The 19,441-nt window shown below is 37.8% G+C and overlaps 2 protein-coding genes across 4 annotated transcripts in view; one reads left to right on the top strand and one right to left on the bottom strand.

Moving 5' to 3' along the window:
* Window positions 1-3,062, bottom strand: part of LOC122412911 (metabotropic glutamate receptor 7-like) — a 77,555-nt gene extending 74,493 nt beyond the window's left edge. The window contains exon 1 of the mRNA XM_043422898.1: window positions 1,832-3,062. The gene's annotated coding sequence lies outside the window, so the exon portion shown is untranslated. The remainder of the gene's footprint in view (window positions 1-1,831) is intronic.
* Window positions 3,063-12,278: 9,216 nt separating this feature from the next.
* Window positions 12,279-15,629, top strand: LOC122414010 (endothelial zinc finger protein induced by tumor necrosis factor alpha-like). Of its 3 annotated transcripts, none has more exons than XM_043424756.1 (4): window positions 12,279-12,582; window positions 13,282-13,434; window positions 13,549-13,702; window positions 13,784-15,629. In XM_043424756.1, the coding sequence occupies exons 1-4, from the start codon at window positions 12,442-12,444 to the stop codon at window positions 15,409-15,411; spliced, it is 2,076 nt and encodes a 691-aa protein (XP_043280691.1). In that variant the 5' UTR covers window positions 12,279-12,441; the 3' UTR covers window positions 15,412-15,629. The 3 variants fall into 3 exon arrangements, with proteins under 3 accessions (XP_043280691.1, XP_043280692.1, XP_043280690.1); XM_043424757.1 differs by having other exon boundaries at window positions 13,549-14,281; window positions 14,399-15,629; XM_043424755.1 differs by having other exon boundaries at window positions 13,549-15,629.
* The last annotated feature ends 3,812 nt before the right edge of the window (window positions 15,630-19,441 follow it).

Here is a 19,441-nt window from a genome sequence, read left to right as displayed (position 1 = left end):
GCCTTATCGCTACGCGGTCGGGCAAAGCCTCGCGCTGAAGCGTACTGCGTGATATATGCAATCTTCTCGACATCGAGGAATGATATTCTCCAATATTTCTTTGTTTGAGTACAATTTTGGTAGGAATAAGGAGGAGGATGAAGGAAAGGTTGGGAGCCTTATTGTTGTACGGGCGGTGCTTCGCTGACGCGAGAGCGCTCCGTCCGTAGCCCTCTGACAGACTTTTGTCAAACCAGAAATCGTGCCAGGAGGTAAGGCTACAATACGTTACAATACATTATCGGAGTCTTTCCGCATCTGATGTCGTATTATTTTCAAAATATTGATTCATACCGTTTCCGCAATCGATATTTACATGTGGCGGGGCGTTTAATAATTTTAACGAATAAACCGCACTTGTTTAGGTTTATTTTCAGCTCTGAAAATCAATCATTACAATTTATGAGAGCCGAATAATAACAATCACGGAGAACCTAATTTCGTTTCGGTATAATATATATATATATATATATGATCTTGATAGTTATATCGGTTATGCACTAATTATTCTGCGTAGGTATATAACGTTCCGCAGATATGCGTACGACACCTACATATAGCCATGCAGCAGCAGCAAGTGTGCAAGTTTCATCTCTTGGCATGGACAAAGCAGGCGAGTAGCTTACGCTACTCGCAACAGGTGTAGAAAATTTTTGTCTGCAATATCGCTGTGCGACACACTCCGGCGTCGTGGTGGTAGGTAAGCTCTCGCACGACCGACGGCCCACACTCGCTTTTCTCAAGAATTCGCAATTCTCAGAATACGGCGAGAGGCGCCCCTCCGTTGGATGAGAATTACAAATTCAATGGTGACCGATGCGCACGAACATGAATGCCCTCTGAAGAACTCATTTCATCACCGGCGCTTCTTCTGGACGCGGAAAAATCCGCATCCGGAAATGCGAAAAACCTTGGCAGTCACCTCCGCGCGATGAAGCAGTGTCAGAGGTTCGCGTGTTTCGCCCAACTAATTTTTCACGATTAATCCAAAAAAGAAAAAAAAAGAAAAATATTATATCGATATAGGAAATAGTCTCGAAATCCATTAGAATTGGCATCTTGGGCGAGTTATTGGGAGCATCGGAGCGGGAAGGACCTCGCGCCGCCGCACGCGGTGATAAAAGGAAAATTCACCTAAGCTCGAGTGTGCTTAGGTGAAGGAGAGAAGGATAAGAGAGGAGCCAAGAAGTACCTAAATGGTGAATATAAACGTGCGGAAAGTATAAAGTTCGGTCATGCGTAACGAGGAGAAAGAAAGAGCGTCAAGAGCGAGCGAGCGAGAGGGAAATATGGAGAAGAGAGCTGCTGTGTGCTAGAATAATATAACTATATACATATGTATAGTTCAATGCATTCAAATGAGTCCCGACGATTCCGATTAATTGAAAATAAGGTCTGATTGGGGGAAGCGGGCGGGCGGGAGGGCGAATTTCATTGTTCCTTTTTTAAGAAAACATAATACCTATACTTTTTCACTGTCCCGAGAGAGAGTAAATCCCGTCCGCGCGTAACAGACTCAGAATTGCTCGAGCGTGAAATAATTTTCAACAAATTTGCATAATCTTTCATTTATTTGTCCGCTTTCTCCTTTTGCCAAATTACTCTAACAATATACGCATCCATAAATTGTATAGGTACGTATCATCGTAATAATGTAGGTACCTATAATTGTAGATAGCGCGGGTCAGTTACACACGTATTATCTCTTTTGCGGGTATATTACAGCAATTCAGAATATTTCTCGCAACAATTGAAAATTTCAATGAAAAATTAGGAGAAAGAATGCGCTTACCGGAAAGTCGGCCAATTCGAATCGTTTTGTGATTATGACGAGCGTTTCAATAAAAAATATGCAGAACTCATTTTTCACTCGAAGAAACTTTCATATCATATACGGACAGAAGGCCGAGGTTGCGGTATACAAACAACATATTCGGCAAAAATATCACTTTTTTTTCATAGCCAAAATTGGGCTCAAGGAACACTCAGATTAAAAAATTCACACACGTTTTACATTGGTTTTAATCATTATATACGCTTTATATCCAGCACTCGGAGCAGGGATTTAAATTTTTTATTAAATGTTATCTCCGCGAGAATAAATTTCCCGCGAATCTTTGTGACCTTTGATTTCATCAAATTTCACATTCCTCGTTTTTCCATTCGTCGACGACGTTTCATGTAAAATTGTGCTCTTTTAACGGTTTTAACGCTTGTTATTACAGAGTTTGCAGCGCTCATGCCGCACATACGTCGGAACGCGAACGAGTGTTGACGTTAAGAAACGACCTTCATTTCTCTAGCAATTCCAACGACCATTCGTCAATTGCTTATTTCAAATGTTTTTCTTTCTTTCTTTCGTCGTAATCGCGACGGAATCATTTCAACATCTCGGCGAGACAGGCTTAAAACTTGATTTTCACCCAATCTCTCCTTCCTCCCTTTATTAACCTATTATCATTCCAATATGCGATTCTCCATATTTTTATAATAATATATATTGTTAATCCGCGTGTATACGATCACATTAATGTGTACAAGCAATACTAATCGAATTACAATAGCGGCAATAAATATGTATACCCGCGGCGGAGGAGAAAGAAAAAATTTTATGAAATCAATTGACAGGTTATTTTGAGCCTCTTGAAAATATTTTCGTTTACCCCCATATATATATAAGGCAGGTCGTTTATAATTATTTTCAATAAGTTCCATTCCCCGCCGCGCTGGTATTGTTTGCCCTTGATTCGTTAATCGTTCAATAAATTTCTTCTTCTTTCTCGCGGGTCTCGAAACATTTTGTTTGTTTGTTATTCAACTTGTTGATTGAATAAAACAGACGGAGCGGCAGCGGCGGCGGCGGTGGCGGCGGCGGCGGCGACGACGACGACGACGACGACGCCGTTTCCGCAATGATATCGTCTCGTTATACCTTTGTTTGCCTATGGCGACACCGGCACGAAAACATAAGATAAACGAAAATGGCAGCAGGATCGAGCAGGAAGAAAAGGGATAGCGACCGGAAAGAGCGTCGCGGCGAGACTGGAATCCAGCGATCCCCGTTTTCACCTCTTATACACGCATAATGAAAAACGGACTTGCGCCCTTATCGGCATACCCAGCAGCACCGCGACGCCACCAATGACCGAACAACCCACTGCTCCATGTCGGCGGTGGAGGCGGAGGAGAGTGGGTCGGTCGGAGTTCGGACACGCCGCCACACACCACAGTAGCCCACAGAATGGCACAGAATCAAAATGCAGCTCCTTCGAGACGAACGAGAGTCAACGAACGTGCGCGCACCCGCGACAACAAAATAAGTTTTGTAACGCTCAGTCGACCTACGCGACAATAAATTTTTTTTTATTCCCAAATTTTGAGGACGAAAACCACGAAAACTCGAATGCGTATTTATAAAGGCAAATTTATAGGGGCGGATTCGATTAAATTCCGCCGGATAAGCGGCATCGATTCTCGTGTACGCTGATCCAGCTTATTCGATTATACATAAAAAAAACTTAACGGAACAACTTTTATACCGCGGTCATCGTCACATAACAACATATATCACGCCCTGCATCTTCCTATACCGCGCGCGCGCGCACACACTTTTCGTCATTCTATACATATATATACCATAGAACTGTGTTTGAAAACAAGACTCGTGCATGCAAGGGCGTCGAGAAAGCTCTGCAGTATCAAAATCTTCAACCGCCAAGTCAACTTTCATATATATTATTTTTATGGTTATTATTGTTCGTTAAAACCTGCGCACCTGATATATATATGTGTTTGCAACATATAATTGCGGACGCTCCTCATCGCTTTCACTTGTAAAATAAATAAATATTTCTCGTTCGCGACTGATTAAGTTCCGCTTGTATATATGTATGTAAAGATTTCCCTTAATTTCGCGATATATTAGCTATTTCTTTTTTTTTCTTCAATCCCCCAGCGTCCCAGCAGCTTCTTATATATATGAGCTTCCATACTTTTCGAACTCAACCGTACTACGTCGCTACCGTACGTATAACCATGACGCCATATTGTTTTTCCCTTTTCCCGACTGTTCCGACACTCAATAAGCCCCTCAAGTCACCGCCGCCGTCACCGGAGTCCGCAGAGCTTTTGCACTTGGCCGCCGCGCTTCGAATCTACTGATCTACATTATTCGTCGTTGCCCCAGCACACACGGTCATGTCATATCATATAAGTCATAAGCACAATGTGTAATCCACGTGTAATCGTGTCCCAACAACCGTGCGACGTTCGGTCAACGAAGATGGATCCTCATAGAAGTGTAAAGCCCGTAGTTGATATGGTTCCCAAAAAACTGGGGTAGCAGTACGAGCTATCACCCCGGCCGTTGGATGTCGCTAGTGTCGTCTTTGTTTGTGTTCGCTCACGCACGCAACACTGAGAAGCAAGCGAGAGCGTCTGCGAACTGGGGTGATCGCTGTCCCCACCGAGACTGGGGTAGTCATCCTATCCTTCTCGCTCTCGTTAGGTATGTTCGGAGTTTCCCGGCTCGCCCGACCGATAGTGATCACGTGGTGGGGAGCTCATAAGATGCATAGCGAAAATACCTATTTCTCTTTGTGTGATTTCAGTGTTTTCTTAATGCTTTCAGCATCTGTGAAGCTTTATTCTATACAACTGAAACCCTCGCACTGAAAATGCATGACTGTTTCACTTTTATAATCCCATCAAGAATATAAAAAACCCCAAACACAGCTCACAACTTAAATACTACTTTAGTTTATTATACTTTAATAGAGTTGTTAGTCTCGTGGTTATGGCCTGAGTTTGACGATGAAATGGTTGAGAGTTCAAATCCCCTCTCGATATTTTTTTTTTTTCATATTTTGTACAACGATTATGCAATTACTTAGAGTTTTCGAAGTTCATTTATTTATGACGTGACAACTTTTTTTTGCGGATTTTCAATAGTAGCCGGAAGATTGAGAAAAAGGACATAGAGAGAGAGAGAATTTAACTTAGTTGCGATAACTGGATGGTGTATCTCTTTCGCATTCATTCAATGTTAAATAACATGGTCTCTCTCACGCTACAGCGTTTGGTTAACACCTAAGAGTGGGAGAATAAGAATAACAGTCGCGCAACGAGTGGACGAGCTCTTCCGTCAGACACTGTTGTTTGTTTGCACGCACGTGTTTAAAGCTCTCCGCCGGCTAATGTGTGTTGAGTGTTCAGATACTGTATTTCGTTGATTCGTGTGCCCTTTAATCTAATTTTTGCATGATCCGCTAGTTATTAATACGGAACAGTGATATGCATTCTTTTAACCTGTAATTATTTTTATCGTTTCTATATCCATCGCATGTTCTAGAGACTACATTGTTGCATGTGATTTTTTCGCGAATATACTGCTTTAATGGTTTCGGGTTAATATATATATTAACTGAATCGACGATCAATTTTCTGGCCTTGCAATGCCTAAATTTAACGCGTGTGCTTTTGGCGGTTGTGGAAGTGTTAAATGCAGAGAGCCAGATCTGACTTTTCATCGATTTCCAAAAGATCATGACACGTAAGTTTTCATTCTCATCGAATTTAACGTTCCGAAAACAGCAACTTTTTAAAGCTGACTAGGGTATATTAGCGCGCGCTGAAGCGCGCGTATAGGGGTTTATTAGCGCTGCTGCGCCCAAGGAAAGCTTATAACCACTCGCGTATACACCACTGCCAAATTGATAGTAAACATGAAACTGACAGCAAGACTCCGAATTTGAAAGCCCCAGCGGCCAATGACAGTGCGAATAAAGCGACAACAATGCCCCTCGTTGGTGACCAACTTCGGACGTTACTTACCAACTTTTTAGAAGGGGACAAAACAGAAACGAAAAAGAAAAAACAGTATAATAATTCGAGAACAATACGCATAGCTCTGTTTTCTGGATTTCGAGAAACTTTAAACTATCGGTGAAACGTTTATAGGCGAAAAATAAAAAAAATATTGAAAACATATTTTATCGTGCTATTTACCGGTGGTCAATATAAGTTGATTTAATTCACAGCCTATTTTGACGGGATGAAATATAGCTTCATTTCCATTTTTCTTTTAAATTTTTATATCTTCTTTCCAAGTCCTGTATTTTATTCTGAAAACAATAATTATTTCGTTTCCATGTGAGCACCATTTCCAGATGAAATTTCGATACCTCTTCTCTTCTGAAATCATAAATAGGAAAGCTCAAGCCTTAATTTTGTTTCCTTCGAACTTTATTGCAGTTATTTTTTCTGTAAAGTTATATCACTTATTGGAACTTGGAGTAGAATTTGAGAAAGCTGAAAGTCATTGAAAAATGAAAACGATAAGGATGCACAGGAAACATCAAAATCATAAAAAGTCATAACGATTTTCGTTCATTCCACATGAAATTTTACAGATTCTTTTCTCGGATATTTTTGTCTACGTTTTTTTGGTTGAGGCTCAAAATATTCACAATCAGTTTTACAACATTGCGAACTGGGGGGTTTTTGATAAAGATTTCAAAGAAAGAAAATTGTGTATTTCTTCATTTATAACGTATTGGAATTTTTGAGGCTGCATTTCACAATATTCTGTTCTTGTTCAATTTCGGTAAAAATCAGATAATTCGGTTAGTTCCACTTGAAAACTTTATTTTTAGGAATTTCGGATTAGGAATTTTCGGAGAAGTAAAATGTATATGTCTCCAACGAATTAGACATTTTGTACGTTTTTCCCGCAATTTTCTGTCTCGCTTCTCTCTCCCTTTTCCTTAGTCTCTCGGAAAAGTCTTACGGAGACATAAAAATTCGTTAAAAAATCGGACGGAATGTTCGCGGAGTGAACGAAAATCGATGCAGCTTTTCATGATTTTGTCGTTCCGAGAGGATCTTTATCGATTACATATTCCACTGGCCTTCGACTTTCTGCAATTTTTTTTTCCTTCCTAATAAACGAAATAACCTTGCTGAAAAAACAGAACACAAATGTTGAAATAAAGCGACATTGAGACTCGAGTTTTTCTAATTATGATTGCAGCAGAGAAAACGTATCAAAATATTTTCTCGGGGTTCGTTTGGAAACGAGGAATGAGGCGAATAATTGTTACTATCAAAATAAAATACGGGGCTTCGAAAGACGATACAAAAATTAAAAAAAAAAACGTGGAAACAGAACCATACGTTTCCCATTGAAAACATCGTTTATAAAATATTTTGTTTAGCATAAAATTAGTTATTTTGTATATAGTCATTTGAAATTATGCATTTTTTCAGCTTTTTAGCTTGTTTGGCATCATTCGAAAGTAATATTTTTTCCTTGTAATTGTTGGCCAAGGTCAAAATAAATTAGTATAATCTTTAATGTGATGCCGATACGGAGCAACGGTTTGATTGATTGCATTTTTTATAAACATGTTGCATATAACCTTGCATATGTCTTTTCTTTTTCTTTTGTCTTTTCATCTTTTCTTTTCTTTTTCTTTGCAATGCTCTATTTTACTTTATTAATTTTGAAATAACAATTTACCATGTATTAACAAATTTCATGCTGCAATTTATCTTGAGATTTTTACGAGGTTCCAACAATGAGCACGTTATGTTGGCTTACACTTTTTCACTGAACAATATGTAAAATTCTCTATGCACGAATTTATTGACGCATTTTTCGAGTTGCATCTTGGTTTTATGTATATCACATCCTTTCACAGGCGAAGAAAATGGCTAGATCGGTGCTGCAATAAACGATTTGAAAATTTATCGTCGACGCAGATTGACGAGCTTCGAATATGCAGCAGGCATTTCACTGCAAATGATTTTGAACCCTATGGGTCCGACGGTAAGCGGAGAGTTAAAAAAAATTCCATTCCTATTGCTGGCAATGATATTAGCACTGTGAATACCGGCGTTGATTTTCCGCCGCAGCAGACAAATATGGCTAGCAGTGTTGACGATTCTACTCCAATAATTCCTGCTTCTAATAGTAACACCACTTCCGATTCTCTCAGCGCATTACCTTCCAACCTCGAAAAAAATATTAACAATTCTTATTCTCGAGTGAAAGGATACAAAACGGTCACAGCTAGAGAAACTCGTCAAGCTCAAGTGCTGAAAACTTTGCGGTGTAGAATTAAATGTTATCAAAGAAAAATTAAAAAACTACAAGCTCAAATCAAACGAGATTCATTTTTCACAAAGGCTGGAAAATCTCTCAATTCATTAAATCAAAATCAGCAAGCTTTTTTCGAAATGCAAATAAAGCATCAAAAGCAAAGACCTTGGTCCGAACATGAACAACAATTTGCATATAAAAGCATATAATTACGTTCGAAACAGAAAACATTTTGCTTTGCCTTGCACAACTTTAATCAGACGTTGGATAAATAGTTTAAATGTTTGCCCCGGAATAACTTCAGGAATTTTTGATCCATTAGCATTAAAAGTAGCTACTATGTCAGAGCACCAGCGGCAATGTGTTCTCATATGGGACGAAATGAGACTCAAGAAGCTCTTGGAGAATAACCGAAAAGGAGACCTAGTAGAAGGGTTCCAAGATCTTGGTCAGCTGGGTCGTACAAGTGGCGTAGCCAATTCCGCCCTTGTATTCTTGCTCCGAGGTCTTATCTATCCTTGGCAACAGCCTTCAGCTTTTGTTGTCTCAAGCGGACCTGTCTCATGTGAGAACCTTCAAAACTTGACTGCCAGTGTAATTGACAAAATTCTCTCAATTTGTCTAAACATTAGAGCCGTTGTTTGCGACCAGGGATCAGCCAATCGAGCGCTCGCGTTTTCACTGGGTGTGACTGTTGAGAAACCTTTCTTTGAACGAGCGAATCGAAAATCTTTTATGTTTTCGATTCACCCCATTTAGTTAAAAGTGTGCAGAATAATTTGGAGAAAAACGATTTTGAAATTGATGGAGAAATAATATCTTGGGGTGTATATAGAGAATTGTTAGAGGTGATGAATCGATCGGTTAGTAGAGCGGCTCCGAAATTGACCGAACGGCATATCGCGCCTAACAATTTTCAACGCATGAATGTCAGCCTGGCAACACAGGTTTTTAGTGCTACAGTCTCTGCAGCATTAAATACAGGACTGCTGACTGGAGATATTAAACACCCCGTTTGTACCGCAACCGCGAATTTCACAAAAAGATTAAATGATATTTTTGATTGTTTAAAAAGCCGCGGACCATCGAATCCAAATTCTCTCAAACGAGCAATTTGTTCGACACAGCCACAAGTAGAAACCTGCTTGAGGGAGGGCCTCGCATGGATTCAAAAGTGGTGTATTCCGGGTTCGAAAATACCACCATGTTTTTCAGGTTTTGTGATGACAGTAAATGCCACGTTGAAACTTTGGGAGGATATGGAGGCCGAGGGTTTCTCCTATCTCATTACTTCAAGATTGCAACAAGACCCGATCGAAAATTTATTTGGAATCTACAGACGCCATGGAGGGGATAATTGTAATCCATCTCTTATGATGCTTCGGAGATTTTTTCAAGCTTCAGCTAAAGTAAATTTGATGAAACCCTTGACTGGAACCAATTGCGAGGCTGACGATAGCATGAATGTTTTACTGGGTTCGAGCACCACTCCTTCGTCCGTGTGTCCTGTCTCAGACGGACGAAGTGAATTGGAAAAAGAAATTGATGCATGGGCTGTTGAAGAGCCATTAATTAATAGCTTAACGGACAATACCAGTGTTAATAATCGAATAGAATTTATAAACATCGAATTAAACGAGTGTTCCGACGATTCGGTCACTCTCGAGCAGTGTACGATGACCTACGTGGCTGGGTATCTTGCCTACAAATGCCTTAAACGATTCAACTGTTCAGAATGTCAAATCATTTTAACTAAAAACAATCAAAACATGGAAAAAACAAACGAGCTATTACTATTTTGGAAAGCTTATAAGTGTAAAGATGAACATGAGCTCGGTAATTTGAAAGTTCCATCCGATAATTTTAACAACGTCGTAACAACGATGTATGAAGTTATTATGCAAACTTTCGAAGCTCAGCCACATAGACTTCGCATCGCACAACATATCGAAGCATGCATTAACACCGTCTTGTCCAATCAATATAGTGATTATTGGAGTTTTGAGGGAATTTGCGGAGAACATAGGTTGTACATTGTAGAGATGTTTGTCCGGGTTCACATTTATTATCAATTAAAGTGGATTTCTCGGGGTTTAAGAGATCGAAGCATGATTAACAAAAGAACTTCCGCATGTACCGAAAAACCGAACCGGAAACTAATGAAACTGACCCATCAGTAGACTTTTCGCGTTGTTTCATCTCCTATTACGTAATGTAATTGCTTGTATATATATATGTTCAACTCATCTGTGCATGTTTACATAGAAATTAAGGATTGGGAGTTTGTCGATCCCACTAATGCTTTGTTGGAATGCTGCGAAATTTTTTCTATTATTTTATGTGCAATTATATCAAAGAACTAGACAATGCGACTCCGTCATTTCCGTTTTCGTTTTTGCACGTGTAAATATGTATAAATGTTTGCAGGAACAGCGCAAGAATTGCTCTGTGCTGTATGTATATATATATCGCTTATATGGATGCATTTATTTTATCATTTTTTTTTTGGTCAAGGGGCAATGCCACTTTTTTGATATTTAACTAATGTCAAATATAAGAATTTATTACCTCATGCCCATACCACGTTCAAGGATTGGCTTTTTTTGGATTAATTACATTTCTATAGTTTTGCATTTTAATAATTGATCTAGAAACTGGCACAGCCCCTGACCTGATGGAAATGGCCCACCACCTTCTCGTGGTTTCCGTCGAGTAGTCTTAGTTTACGTTTCCAAAAATTTACTAGAATTAAAATGCTCTCGCACGAAGCGAAATAATTCTTTGATCTCAACTTTACAGCTGAGCATGTCGACAGATTCGAAACATATATTGGCTATTAAATTTATCGGTTGACAAATTTTCATTTATTTATTTGTTATTGTCAACATAAACTAAGATTAGCCAAGAGTGGGCATGACTTTTTATTTTTATGCGCATTTTTTTGTACATCAATCTTCGTTTCTTTTCGATATAAAATTTTTTGTTTTACTTCATCCATTTGTTTATCTTATCTCTGGTTTAATTTTGTTCTGATTCAATTAAATGAAGAGGAACAACACGAATTTTGAACTTTAAAATTGTTCATGGCATTTTCGAAAAGATAGCCTAATTAGCGGATTGAAGTGAATATTTTAATTTTTTTTTATCATATTTCGTTATTTAGTAAGCGTTTTGACTCTGATAGTGGAGAAAAACAAAAAAAAAATTAGCTGCAATCACCGGGATTTGAACCCGTGAACCTGAGAGTGAGAAAATATTCAATGTGTTGCTTCTCCCACTCCGAACGAGTCGGAGGGGAAATATCGATCGTGTGACGAATGCGTAATTCGTCACCAGAGTGCGCTGATTTCTGCGCTAAGGACCGCGAATTTGCGAATTTCGTACTTTAGCATTTCATACTGATTTGATAATTTGATCATTGAAATATTAATAAATGAGAGGAACGTGACGGACTTGGGTGACTAATATATAAGTATACCATAAACAATAACCGCTAGTCGATAAGAAATATGAACGTATTGACTAACTCATTATCTTATAGTTTACATTATAATAATCTCCATACCTTGAAATGTATCGAAATAAGGCTTTCTTTGATTTCTTATATAAATAGTTCTAGTATTCTAATACGATACTTTTATCCACTTTCATCTTATAAACATTTGGCTAAGACATATCCATCGTCACTCTTATGCTAAGGACTTGGAATAATAAGGGCATTGTGTCATTGTGAAGCGAGCGTGTGAAACCGAGGCGTGGGTCGTGAGACCCTAGAATTCGAATGAGTGGGAGAATGAAGAACAAAGTGATTGGTCCGCGTATGAGCGGAGCGTACGGAGTCTGCGCGTGAGAATCAAAAAGATTGTAAGACTGAGAGTCGAACAGAATAGAATTAGAGAGAACATTGTTGTCAGCCGAAGAGTCAAGATCCATATTTTCGTCAATATATTCATCAAACATTTAAATCTTTGTCTTGAGTTATTGAAGAGAAATTTGCAAGGCGAGTTTCAACTCCTTATCAATCGAACCCACCCAAAACTAAATCATTCGAAATAATAGTTACTATAATTCCCGCTCGGAGCGTTACAATCGGTCGATAGTAGCGACATCACTCGGCCGCGCCAGCCACTAAAAAAGTGGGGCCAAGCGGTCCGTAAGAAGTGCACTTTTATGAGGATCCATGTTCGTTGGTTCGGTGAATCAAACATGCGGACATCGCATTCTTATTTATTTTTATTATCTCAACTATTTCTCAGTAAAACTTGCATTGAAACAAATATTTTTCAATAAACTCCGTCGCGATGAGTCAAGATATCGGGAGCTCCATTATGTGTCGTGCGTGTATGAAAGTGGATGGTGTACTTCTACCTATGTACGGTGCAAATAATACAATAACAGAGAAAAATTTTCCTGATAAACTTGCCGATCTTGCCTCTATCCACGTAAGTTCTGACACGTTTCTATCTCATCAATGACTCTTAATATATTACTTATATTTTCCATGTCATTCGAGTCGTTTGGAAACCACGGTGTTCGAGAGAATTCCCTGAAATTTTCAATTTTCAGGTTATAGTCCTAGTTGACACCTGCTGACAATTCAGTAATTTATGAATTCGATTTTTGCCTCTCATTTTTTTTTTTTTACCGTCATTAACGATAGTGTACAGAGGCGTAGGAATAATCCATTCTAATTCATTCCATCTTTCATTTTTTTATATCGTGTTGGATTATAATTAAATCGAGCACCAATTTAGGACGTTGATGGAGTAACAAAAAATCTCCAAACTACTGTCATATTTACCACAAAAGAGCGATGAAATTGACATTATAAGGCGATTTCACATTTTTCTCCCTGAATTATTTTGAGTTTGTAATTGCAAGGTTATTCGAGACTTACCTATTTGAAAATGGATCGATTCAGCTTTTTTATTCCATCGACGGATGATCCAACCAAACCCAAAATTATTTTCATTAATTCAATCGCTCTGTCGTTCTTGTCATTCTTATATGTCGAACAATGTGTTTCGATAGGACATAGAAAATTGAGTATTCCAGAGTATATTCGATTCGAATGATACTAGTGTGACCGATATGATAAATAAATCTTCATAGAACAAGATAAATGATGAGTTTGATTGCAGATAGACAAATACGATGGCTTACCGAGCGTTTTGTGCGCAAAATGTGCCTATAGAACCGATGCTTTTCACGAATTCAAACTGCAGGTCCGGGCAACTGAGAAAAAGTTGCGGAAGATGTTCCAGTGTCCCGTTGAACCGGCTATCGAACCAAAGGTCCGTTCTCATTCTCATTCAACAAAATTATCAAATAAGTATTTTCCTGTCAATATAATCTATTGTTCGATTGGATTGTTTGTAAAAACGGTAAATTCAATTGTTGATTTTTAGTTGAAGCTCAGGGGTGAAAATACTGATGGCAAACACAATGATTTCCCAAACGAATCGGCAGCAAATTCAGCATACCAGGGAAACATGGAGAATTTTATGAAACAAAGCTCAGACGTAACAGATGTAAAACCGCGAACAGAGGATCGACCAAGCGGTAAGACATTAACTCGTACGATTAGCGTCAACACAAACGATTGCTACAAAAATTTGAGCAAAAGTGATTTGAACAATGCAGAGATTTATGTTGCTGCTACGGGCGAAGAAAATGTTTCTAATGCACGCATAATGAAAACCGATATCACAAACGATATAAAAAACATTTTACAAGATGAAAGTATGGAATACACTTTGCTATATGTATCGGAGGCAAACGAAATTCATTTTGATACGTCGATTCCCGATGTATCATTGAGCAAAGAAATTCTACAGAGACGACAGGACGTAGCATCATTTGACAATGATGAATGTAGTAAGGAGCAAAGTTTGAAAGATTCTTTGGTGGATCATCCCGCGTATACTTGGATTTCCGAAGGATTCCCGATGGATGCATCGGAAATGGTAACAGGATCGTTGAATGTCGTGGACAAGTCAATTTATAATCCGAAGCCAAGAATGATGGAAATAAATGACAACGGAGATTCAGAGTCGGATTACCGCATGGATCCGGATCCGGAAAATTTGCTCGGCAGCCTTAACGATACTATAATGCGTATTAAAGAAATAAAAACGGAAGGTAAATGCACGCTTTATCAGTGTACTCTGTGCATGGAAAGTTACGATGAATTAACGGGTATTCTGAGTCACACGATCGAGACGCACGTGCCGAAAAATGGTCCTTTTTTTTGTGTAGTCTGCGAAAAAGATTGCTCCTCAATACGAGAATTACGAAATCACGCGAAAAGCCATAGCGGTAAATATCCGTACACGTGTTTCGTTTGTAACAAGGCCTACTCGATGAAGCGTTATCTGAAAAGGCATATGGCCTGTCACACCGATTTGCCTCGTCATCGTTGCCCAAAATGCGGTAACCGATTCAACGTTAAATCCGATCTTGAAGCTCATATGACAAGTCACGTCTACACCGGTCCTGAATTCGCATGTAGCCAATGTCCTCGAGTTTTCAAACACAAGGGTAACTACAAACGCCACTTGATCGCTCATCTAGATCCCAATGGTATTCACTTGCCCAAGTTTCCGTGTGATATTTGTGGCAAACGTTTCTTGAACAATCGCACCTTGCAGACTCACATACGGGTTCATACCGGTGAAAAGCCATTCGAGTGTCAAATATGCAAAAAAACATTCTCACAAAGGGGCAATCTTTTTAATCATCAGAGAATTCATTCCAATCCAAGGAGTTACACCTGTGAAGTTTGCGGCAAAAGATTTAATCAAAGAGCCACTCTGAGAGATCACGGTCTCTTACACACCGGGGAAAAGCCTTACGTTTGCAATGTTTGTGGCATTGCTTTCACCTTCAGCGCGGCGCTTCGACGTCATCTCTGGTCGCACGCAACCGACAAGCCATTCGGCTGTGAAATTTGCAACGCTCGGTTCGTCGGTAAATACGATATCAAGAGACACATGAAAATTCATACCGATCGCCCGAAGGATAGGCGAAAACGTCATAACCAGCGGGAGCAGTCGATCGATCCTACTCGTTCTTCGGTACACCAACTTACGGAACGATCATCATCCCTTACTACCCCTAACTGCTGCCGCCAAATTCTCGAGGAAGATACCAAAATTTTTATCGATCAAGTCTTGCTACTGAACGATGATTCGACCCAAATTCGCCATAGAGAACGAGACGCTGAGAAAGAAAACGTCGATGCTCTTCTCAATCTCATTGAATATGGATGAAGAGATGACGTGCGGACATGGACCAACCTTTTCTCCTCTACCTGGTATTTCATACTTTCAACCCAAGATCGAGACTCTCTCTTTCTCTCTTTTTCTCCTCACACCGCTACTCGCGCGACGAGTTTCATTCTATCGTTTTGTTTGATGTACGATAAAAAATCCCTATAATTCCCCCAAGTATCCTCGTAATCTTAATAAAAATTCTTTATTTATATCGATACGGATAGTACTTGACATTTTTTGTACAATACCATCTCGACGATTTTTCATCATTTTTTTTATCCTCCGAATTAATGCCCCAATATATACAGAAAGTATGAGACAAATGAAGAAAAACACACGTAATAACGAATCGTTCAGACTCTAGCAATGAAGCACTTGTCTCTTGATGATTCTTTTCGCGCATTTTCGTAATGGCGTATAACATCTTCTCCGATCTCATTATACCGAATAGTAACTTTTTAAACAACACATTTTCTTCCAACACACACACACACACACACACACACATATATATATATTAGGGTGGCGCAAAAAAATCGACTATTTTTTTTTCAGCGTCTATGAAAATATGTTAATTTATCATGTTTCAAGAGCCCCCTCCAAAAATCAAGTCAACAAAAGAATTTTTAAAGGTCGCTCAAAAAGTTTTTTGCTCGATACACCGAAATATTGTCCAGAAAAAACTAATGGGTTCTGAAATTTTTAACTCAAAATATTCATTTTAAAAGGCCGCTCATAATTAATTTCATCTTTTACATGCTTTGCTTTCGATGCTTCGAGAGACCTTTAAATATTTATATTCATTATTCATTTTAATTTTCACTTTCAATAGATAAGATAATGGTTAGAAATACACAATGAGATGGAGGAAAAATCTGACGTAACAAGGTATGATTTTACAATAGGTCGATATTTTTATTTAAACAATTCAAACAATTACGAGAACTAGTTAGCGGAGAAAATGTAATTATGAATAGAGTATGCCTGTTTAGTCAAAACATTTATTGACTCTCATAATGAGTGAATTTGGTGTACAATACTGAGTAATGTTTTGAACAATTTGTTTTAATAATTATCAAGTAGATTTTACCAACAAAAATACTTCGAATTATTGTTTTCAAAAAAATACTTTATAATTGAATGAAAGCAAAAATAGCGCAGGCTCAAAGCTTAAAAACCTTAAAATGAATTTTGGGCGACCTTTTAAAATGAATATTTTGAGTTGAAAATTTCAGAAATTCATTGGTTTTTTCCGTATAAAATTTCGCTGTAATTGAGCAACAAAATTTTTTAAATAAAAAAGTCAAATTTTGACTATTTTTGGAATTTTTAAAAATCTTGAGCGACCTTTAAGAAAGATTTTTTTGAGCTGATTTTTGGAGGGGGCTCTTGAAACATGATAAATTAACATATTTTCATAAGAGACCCGGAAAAAAAAATAGTCGATTTTTTTGCGCCACCCTAATCAAGAGATTCGGTAGAGTTTCGGGACAAGTACATTGACATCCCTGTCGTCTGCTGGCCCGAGGCTCTCGGCGAGACTATACTTTTTTTTTAATAAAACGATTCGCAGTGGTGGGGGTAAAATTGGCATGTCATTTTATATATATATATATATATATATATATATATATATATATATAGGGCATTCCACGTCAAATCAGCCACTTCAAAACTTTTGGATTTTTGATTTGGTTCAAGATTTTTCAGGTTGTTATACCCATTGAAAGGAGCTCTCTTAATTTTTTCCAGAATTTTTAGTGGATTGGATAAGAAAAAAAAATCTCTATTTTTTTTCTTTTCCCTATAACTTTCCGAAAAATGGGCCGAATTGAACTGTTTTTCTTTTTTAACTTGAGTGTTTTTTTCTGTTCTTTTCGAAGATATTTTTTAAAAAATTATTGGTGCAGATGTTAATCATTTTTTCGCAGTTTGAAGTAAAAAACCATTAATTTCAGGCAATAAGACACTTCCAATTTTTTTCGAAAAAATTCTCAAAAAAACTTCAACTAATCCAACGATTTTTAAGACTAGTTGCGTTGTGGGATCTTGTTTGGTTATATTTTTTTCGTAATTTTGAAAAAAAAATTCACCAATAAAATCTTAGTTTTAGACCTGGACATTCAACCAAAAGTAATGTTTCATACGTGCAATACCATTTTGAATTAAAGATCCTATTTGACTACAAGCGAAGTGTCGAATAGCAGTTCGAAAAGTTTAATAGAGAAGGTAGTCATAAGCCATTGATGAGAGGGGAACTATCGGTGGGACAGTTCCGATCTGGCGAGATCGTTGTTGCAATCCCTTTGGATTGCAGAGGCACTACAAAATGAACGATTTACAATCGGTATCCGAGGATGCTTAAAAAAAACTTGGTTTAAGTAAGACCCATCAACTGTGCTCTATTTTTTGGCATAGAATATCTCTAGTGATCGTTGATAACGGGTTAATATTATGATGATAGTGACAACGCTGAGACTGAAATTTCATTAGTTAAGCAATCCTTACTTCAACACAGTTTTTTTTGAGCATTCTCGGATGCCGATCGTGAATCGTTTATTTTGTAGTGCCTCTTCAACCCAAAAGAATTGCAACAACGATCTCGCCAGATCGGAACTGTCCCACCGATAGTTTCCATCTCATCAATGGCTTATGACTACCTTCTCTATTAAACTTTTCGAACTGCTATTCCACACATTGCTTGTAGACAAATAGGATCGATAATTCAAAATGGTATTGCACGTATGAAACATCACTTTTGGTTGAATGTCCAGGCCTAAAACTAAGATTTTATTGGTGAATTTTTTTTTCAAAATTACGAAAAAAATATAACCAAACAAGATCCCATAACGCAACTAGTCTTAAAAATCGTTGGATTAGTTGAAGTTTTTTTGAGAATTTTTCCGAAAAAAATTGAAAGTGTCTTATTGCCTGAAATTAATGGTTTTTTACTTCAAACTGCGAAAAAATGATTAACATCTGCACCAATAATTTTTCAAAAAATATCTTCGAAAAGAACAGAAAAAACACTCAAGTTAAAAAAAAAAATAGTTCAATTCGGCCCATTTTTTGGAAAATTATAGGGGAAAAAAAAATCTATTTTTTTTCCAAAAATCATAACTTATTATCCAATTCACTAAAAATTCTAGAAAAAATCAAGAGAGCTCCTTTCAATGGGTATAACAACCTGAAAAATCTTGAACCAAATCAAAAATCCAAAAGTTTTGAAGTGGCTGATTTGACGTGGAATGCCCCATATATCCATTGGATCCATTGGATTTCGCCCAATTTCTCGGAAGGGGTCTTTCGATTTTGTTTAAACTTGGGTACTTTGAAGTACCTTAAAAACTATCCCCAAATACTAAATTTCAACTCTCCAAGTGCTCAAGTTCACGAGAACAAGCCTTATAAATATCAAAAAATTACTATTTTTTGCCTCTTTTTAAGATGATGCTTCACAAAAACTTTACGTTCAAGTTAAATTATACTGATTCCATTTCCTTTAGTATACCATCTAGATTATAGAAAAACGTGGTCCAGTCGTCCAGATCAAGAGGTGTTTCATTGTGATCACGTTAAATGAATTGAAAATTTCAATAAAATGACCATTTTAAAATTGATGCTACAGGCTTCTCTCCAGCTTAATTGATTTTTAATACGGCTCATTTTTTTTCGTTTTTTATACCTTCCAAGCGAGTCATGCCGAAAATTTGGATTGCGTGAAGAAGCCTAGAGAGATATCATTCCAACGTTGGTCTTTTTCGAAATTTTACGAAAAATCGTTAACTTTGACCGTGCACCACGGATTTCTATCAACTCCGATGTTCATAAAAATTTAGGTAAGAGTAGTTTTTTATATCTAGAACGACCCGCTTCGAGGAGTTTCTTCCATCCCAAACTTCCATCACTCTTTACAGCCTGCCGAAGATCACACAACTCCGAGTGCTTTGATATTGAAAAATGTATGATGCAGTGTTTCTAATTTTTTTTTTAGGCTGTTTTCGGAAGTTTTCAGTACAGTCGTATT

The sequence above is a fragment of the Venturia canescens genome, chromosome 7 (assembly GCF_019457755.1).
Source record: "Venturia canescens isolate UGA chromosome 7, ASM1945775v1, whole genome shotgun sequence".
NCBI classification, from domain to species: domain Eukaryota; kingdom Metazoa; phylum Arthropoda; class Insecta; order Hymenoptera; family Ichneumonidae; genus Venturia; species Venturia canescens.
This window is presented reverse-complemented; position numbering and strand designations above follow the sequence as displayed.

Excerpts from the sequence above, each read along its gene's own strand:
- LOC122414010 (XM_043424755.1), top strand. The coding sequence starts at position 12,442 with ATGAGTCAAGATATCGGGAGCTCCATTATGTGTCGTGCGTGTATGAAA. Across the intron at positions 12,583-13,281 it reads CCGATCTTGCCTCTATCCAC|ATAGACAAATACGATGGCTT; the intron begins GTAAGTTCTGAC and ends GTTTGATTGCAG. Across the intron at positions 13,435-13,548 it reads AACCGGCTATCGAACCAAAG|TTGAAGCTCAGGGGTGAAAA; the intron begins GTCCGTTCTCAT and ends GTTGATTTTTAG.